This window comes from Triticum dicoccoides, chromosome 6B (assembly GCF_002162155.2).
Source record: "Triticum dicoccoides isolate Atlit2015 ecotype Zavitan chromosome 6B, WEW_v2.0, whole genome shotgun sequence".
Lineage (NCBI taxonomy): Eukaryota > Viridiplantae > Streptophyta > Magnoliopsida > Poales > Poaceae > Triticum > Triticum dicoccoides.
Genome location: NC_041391.1, coordinates 294843441 through 294850208, shown reverse-complemented (window position 1 = coordinate 294850208; position 6768 = coordinate 294843441). Strand labels below are relative to the sequence as shown.

Genomic DNA, 6768 nt, shown 5'->3' with positions numbered 1-6768 from the left:
GCCATCATCTCCAGCAACTAACTGCTATACGTCGGGCAACTTTTGGACAGTTTCGGCTCAAAATGTCGACGATTCCAGCCCCTGCATCCCCACGCCGCAAAACCACCCCCATGCAAAAAATATCGATTCGCCCAAAAACCCGGGACTGCACACACCCCTCTTCAACCTACCTATCCTGCCTCTAACACATAGTCATAGATTTGAGTATACGCATGCTTAGGGGGGAGATTTTGAGATACTTACTGGAGATTTGCGGGCTAATTCTCGACCACTAGGAAAAAGATTTTCCGGATCTAGCTCCTCCCTGCTAGGTGGTCGCGACGCGTGGCGTCCTCTTGGCTCTTGCTCCTAATTTGCTTGCTGGTTGCCGGCACTACAAGACCTCTCTCCTCAATCGCTTACTGGTTCCAAAAACATTCATATGCCAAAAACATTTATTCTGCGCAACTTGCTGACATTATTAGGCAAGTAGGGTAGGTTACTGTAGAATCATTGACTTAGAAGAAAGCATAATCATCGATTATAAAAACTACTACATTCTCAGGCACAAGTTGTGTAACTACTACAACACTCATCAGATAGAAATCAAATCACCAACCTAACATGCAGATCATGCGCAAAGGTCTTGGTCATTCCTGTCTGCAAGAAGATCCTCTATACGCATCGTTTCCGACAAACACATGAACACCGACACAACTTCATCATCCTAGTACCAATAAGCAAAAAACAAAATTATATTGACAAGTTTTCAGTGCACCTATTTTCAGTTTTCACACACAAGAAAACATCCCTCAGATGTCACTAAATCAACTTCTATGTGAAAAATGTACAACTCACAACTCCTTAAAAAAATCAAGCTATAAGGAGGGCCAATTCATGACAAACACGGCGCCGTGTTTGTCAAGGAGGTGCCATGCTTCTCTTGCAGTTGTATTCTACAAGAGCACACCTGCTGGCCATTGCATTTTGCATTGCCCCCAAACTACACAGGACAACAATTCAGAGTTGACACAGGGAAAATACACAACCTTAGACTCATTGAAAGCAACAAATGAATATCAGGACAGGGTGAAGAACTATGAAATGGGAAAATTTTGACATGCACGATAAACCTGAGTTCCCAAGAAGGAACAAGGCAGGGAACATGCTGACAAACTCTATCAGATATATGCCAAGGACGGTGACATTAATCATAAAGTCTCAGGTAATGATGATGATACTTGTAACATATAGATGGATTATGTTCACTGGAAGAGCTAAGACGGGGGCAAAAAGTAAGTGTTCATGTGATGTAGGCAATTTGCATATAAGTTTCAGGCAACTCCCTGTATTTGCTGGAACAAAAAAGCTAATAGCCAGCTACTGGGGAGGCATACAAAACTAGTTGGAAAGCTACTGGGGATGTGTGAAATTTACCTGGAAGTAGCTGGCAAAGCTTCTTGCTTGCAAACATGGAAAATAAAAGGCAAGTCCTGCTGGGATATAGGCAAAATGCACAAGTTTGAGGCAACTCCTCTCTTTTGCTGAAACAAAAAAATTGGATAGCTTTGTACAAAGCTTACCTGGAAGTGGATGTTGAACCTTCTTGCTTGGGCATGTGCACAAAACCTCGAAAATGTTGCTTTGACATCATTTTAGAATTTAGTGAGGCCCTGCAAACAAAACAAACCATTTGTTTAGGTAATAACATCTACGAAAAGCATATTTATGAAACTTAGGTGATCAGGATAGCGTTTTGAGCAATGGTTTTGGTTTGCTCCAACATCTTCTTCTCCCAGGCCAGGGGATGGGATAAATTAACATAGCAGCAATTTTTTATGCTTCAAGTCTGCACGAGGGATCTTTGTAGCCGCCATAGGCCTCTAGACCTGTGTGGTAGTGCTGCAGGCTTGAAGCAAATGCAAAAGGCGAGGTACGACCAAGCGGTCAGGTCAAAGTGAGGGAGGGGGTCTGCGTCTCTTGTGTAGATTGCCTGTGCTGTACAACTACAAGTATCCTTTCCTTTGTAGTATTGTACCTGATACGATAAGTAGCCAACTACTACAAGTAGCCTCTATAAAGTTGTACTCGGTCTGTAGGCAATATCCATAGATTCTGCAGCCAATTCATTAGCTTAGTTACCAAAGAAAAAAATAGTGGAAGTCAGAGCAACTACTACTTGGTTCATAGGAAATTTACCTACATGTTTCGGGCAAAATAAATGTGGACATATATTGTGTGGAACATCAAGTTGTGTTGTGTCCCCTGGGCAAATGCATCAGTGGCTGAAGGCAAGTTGTACTCTGATCTAAGAAAATTGCATAGTATATCCAGGCAACTCCAGGTTTTATTTAGAAAAAGGATTGAAAGGTAGCAACTCGTAATAAGTTTTTAGGCTGTTTCCATAGATTATGTAGCCAACTCATAAGCTTGCTAGCCGAAGAAAAATAAATAGTGGAAGTCAGGAGCAACTACTGCTTGGTTTGTAGGCAATTTGCCTACAAGTTTCAGGCAAACCTATATTGTGTGGAACATCAAGCTGTGTTGTGTCCCCTGGACACATGCTTTAGTTGTTACAGGCAAGTTGTGCTCTGATCTAAGCAAATTGCATACTATATCCAAGTAAACCAGGTTTTGTCTAGAACAAGGATTAAAAGTTAGCAACTCATACTGGGTTTGTAGACAATTTCCATAGATTCTGCAGCCAACTCATTAGCTTGCTTGCCAAAGAAAATAAAATAGTGGATACAAACTGCGTGTCAACCCATTCAGCAAGTCCAATAGCAGAAATGAGGCAACTACTTATCAAAATACCATGCAAGTTTGAGCAAGTCCAGTAGAAAAAATGAGTCCAATAGCTCAATATAAATCTTGATTTTTTTCTGGTTTATTATATGTTGCAATCACTTGGACACAGATAAGCAAATGTCTACAAGTTTTCATACAGGACACATGTTCTTTATAATGGATAAAAAAGAACATGTGTCCCTATCCGTTATAAAGCTATAACAAGGTTGCGATATTCTTTTTTATCCATTGTAAAGAACATGTGTCCCTATGCATGATGACCGCATTATGAAGTAATCTGCTGGACCTTCCATGCCACCTCGTTGTCCGCGGGGCACGCCTTGGTCTTGTAGATCCGTTTCAGCAGAAGCTATCGCAACCGAACCAGAAGTAAAGAAATCGAAGGAGAATGACTCGCCTCCAAGCTCGATGTGGCCCGCGAGGAGAAGCGAAGAGACGGCGGGTCAGGCGGCGGAGGTGCTCGTGGTACACGTAGGCAGTGATGATACCGCCCCCTAAATGTGTGCCTAGTGCCTACCATGTCACTTACCTGACTTATCTCTCTCTTGTTGCCATTTGCCTAGAATAGTTTTTAAGTTGCTTGATATTTGTGTTTCAATTGCCTGGTCTAGCTGTCTGTAGTCGCCTAGCCCCTAATATGTGTGTGTGTTTTGAACTATCATGGGGGGCTACATTCTAAGCACAATTTTTGTGCATCATTTTGAGGAAAAAAATACACATAAAAAATGGATAGAAAAGTTTAAAGACATGATCAAAGTCCATGTAAACCTAGTGACACATTTGTATAAAAAACCCAAGCATGGACTGACTATCATTTTCTAAAAAAATACTTTGGGCAACTCATAACAGCATATGTAGCAATTGTCTGCTCTGTGTTGGGAAATTTTTGGCACTTCCCGAGGCACTCCAACTCACGAAACCACCCACCACCCCAACCACGAAACTCCGCCGCCATGCAAAATGGTCGATTCGCCCCCTCGAATCCACATACTTCGCCCACCCCCACCTCTGCTCCCCTCTCCCAACCTCCAAACCAAATTTCGGATGATAGAAGTGCAAGGGAAAATTTCAAATGATAGAAAAGAGAATTTCATACAAATTAATAAATATTTAGTAGAAAATGTTCAGAAGCAAAAGCAGGTGGCAAATCTTCACAAGATTAATGCCTAGACAGACACACACATACACACGCATAAATCAAAGGAGTGCATCTTTAGTAGTATTTCCCACAGAAATCAGAGTACAATGCCGCCCTTGCTCGACGAATCTGACGAAAGGGCAACTACAGACTACCAGGAATTACATATAGGATCCATCTTGTCCATGAGAAATGGAACAAAGCAACTCGGGATGGCTACTCCTTGGACCTGTGGATTCATCTTTTTTTCTTCTTATTCTTTTAAAACGGTTTCTGTTTCATACAATTGGTGTTTGTATCATCATTCTGGCAAGAACAGAGTACACACGATTCTTCTCACCATTTGCAGAGGATAGCAAAGTAGAAGTACATTCATTTGGGTATTACACACATCATCCTTCATTCTGTAGTACAAGTACACGAGAGATCCATACCTGCTTATTATGATTCTTCATCAGGTGGACGAAGGTGGACAATCTTGGCATCCTTCCTTGTCTTCCTCTTGAGCCACTGGCAGAGCTCCGCTGGGTTCACCTTGCCCGCCACGGCCACGACTCCAGTGCCGACGTCGCTCCCACCGACGTTTCAACCCCTGTCAAACCAAAAAATCAAGCAAATTGGATGTTCCTGCAAACCAAGTAAGAGGGGTCAGGCTAAGTAGGCTGCGCAATGCATGCATACCTAAGAATGTTCTCACGAAGGCCATTGCCTTGTCGACCTTGCCGACGCAGCCTATGTACCGGCACTGCATGTTGACATATGGATTCACAAGTCCACAACAAGCAGGGAGGCGCTGGTTGGAATATGCGGTGGGGCGGCTGGAGCAGCCGCTGCATGCTTTTGTTGTCGTCGTTGGACAAGAAGGGCCCGGATCCGACGGGGATCGAAGGTCCCAGCCGCGGGATGCATCAAATCGGTGAGGGATCGATGCGGCGGCGCGCAGGACGACGCCGAAAGGGAGAAGCGCGGCGCGGGGCCACGCCGGCGCCGGTCAGAGGCGGGGGAGCGCGTCCGCCGGTGCGGGATGCTTCCCTGCCGGTCTGGGGTGTGGGGTGCGTCGGCGGAGAAGAAGGCTGGGGAAGGAGGAGCTCCGGCGTGGCCAGGTCGATGGAGGCGGGGCGCAACGGATCTCGCCGGGGCGCGGAGGAAGGTGTGCACGGGGATGGATAAGATGAGTTCGTGGATGAGGGAGAGGAATGGGTCGTGGGGCACGGCCGCACGGGGCAGAGAAATGAGGTGAATGAATATTTTGTTTTTGGCCCAGACCGCCCAGCACCTGAGGCCGCGATTTCGATCGGACGACGCGGAAGGGTGTGTACTCCGTAAGACAATAGAGCCCACGAGCACTTTTTAGGTTTCAGGTTCTTATATTATGCGAGGGAGGGAGTATAAAATTACACATTTTAGACGCAACAATAGTCAATCGAACCCATCTCTATCACTGACACTGCGGCCCCGCGCCTCGAACCCACCACAACCCTCCCCGTCGCAACACCTACAACTAACTGCGAGCTATTATTAACCAACTGATTCCCGCCTCCTCTCGTATCCCGCGCTGAGCGGGCTGGCTGACACGGCCACTGCACCCCGCACGTCCGGCGGCGCCGGCAACGCCTCCCCATCGTCCGGCGCGCATCGGCCTCCCCTAGACCTGGTCCCATGGCCTCCGCCTCGCCGCCGCCCTCCGTCGCCGTCGCCGTCCGGCCCGGCGGCAGCGCGAGCCGCCGCGCCGCGCGGTGGGCTGCGGCCAGCCTCCTGGGCGACGGCGGCGCAGGCCACGCCGTCGCCATCACCTTCGTCTACGTCATCCCCACGCTCACATTCGTCCCCTCCCCGGGTAAGCGTGCTCCCCCTCCTTGCCCTTTCGCTCCCTCGGCCCGGTCGATTTGCCGCGAGCTGACGCGGTTGATTTGTGTTTGGTCGGCGGCGAAGCCGGGGAGCGGGTGCCGGTGGCGCGGGCGCGGCACGAGGTGGTGGAGGCGTACTCCCGAGACCGGCACGCGCGCGTGCAGGAGGCGCTGCTCCCCTTCCGCCGCCTCGCCAAAGCGAATGTGAGTGCCCGACGCGAGACTGTCGCAATCTCACCGTCGCACTTGCAGGCTTCTGATCTGATCGATCTGCCGTGGCTTCGCGCAGGCGGAGACGGTGGTGGTGGAAGGCGACGGCGTGGCGGAGACGCTGGTGCGGTACGCGGCGGAGTCCGGCGTACGGAGCCTGGTGCTAGGCTCGGGCTCCTTCCGGTGGTTCCACAGGTACGTATGCTGCTTTCCTTTTGTACCGATCGTCCTTAGCAGTGAACTAGTGAACTTGAACTAGGGCTTTATCATTGGGCAATTAACTGAAAAGTGGTGGCAACAGCAAAGGCTTTTTGCCATTAATTTGGTCTTTCTGGTAGAGGGTGGATTTGGAAGGTCGCAGCTTTAAGCGCAATTAAAGTGCAATTAGATCTTATGTCACGCCTCCTCTGTTATAGCTGTACCGTATGTCTTTACACGATGTGCATTGCATTGTAGATGGTCAGCCGTTGTGCATTTCGTATGGTCGAGAAAAAACATTGGTCGTATTTTGGAAGATTGATGATTGTATTTCAGGCGTTAGACATTGCAGCTGATAGAATTCGTTAACCAGCGGTTGCTGCAATGCCCTCTTACAATAACTAGATAATGCCCCACGCGTTGCTGCGAGAATTGCGTATATGTGCTATAAAATATTTTGGAAAACTTACTTGATTCTTATTGAATTCATGCTCCAGCCAACTCATCCAAAAGTCCGAACTAATGGAGGGAGGTGGGCAATATATTTCAACACTCCCCCTCACCAGTGGCGGAGCTATGTGCAAGTCT

The 6768-nt window shown here is 47.7% G+C and overlaps 1 protein-coding gene and 1 long non-coding RNA gene across 2 annotated transcripts in view; one reads left to right on the top strand and one right to left on the bottom strand.

Moving 5' to 3' along the window:
• Positions 1-605: 605 nt before the first annotated feature.
• On the bottom strand, positions 606-5131 carry LOC119326473. Its single transcript, XR_005157998.1, has 5 exons — positions 4607-5131; positions 4360-4517; positions 1563-1652; positions 1417-1475; positions 606-706 (listed from the first exon to the last, which is right to left on the bottom strand). It is a non-coding gene; the product is annotated as an uncharacterized LOC119326473 (long non-coding RNA).
• Positions 5132-5584: 453 nt separating this feature from the next.
• The window catches only part of LOC119325696 (U-box domain-containing protein 34-like), a 7534-nt gene continuing 6350 nt past the window's right edge, over positions 5585-6768 (top strand). The window contains exons 1-3 of the mRNA XM_037599414.1: positions 5585-5762; positions 5858-5976; positions 6062-6177. Of these exons, the coding sequence (XP_037455311.1) occupies positions 5585-5762; positions 5858-5976; positions 6062-6177 (413 nt within the window). The remainder of the gene's footprint in view (positions 5763-5857; positions 5977-6061; positions 6178-6768) is intronic.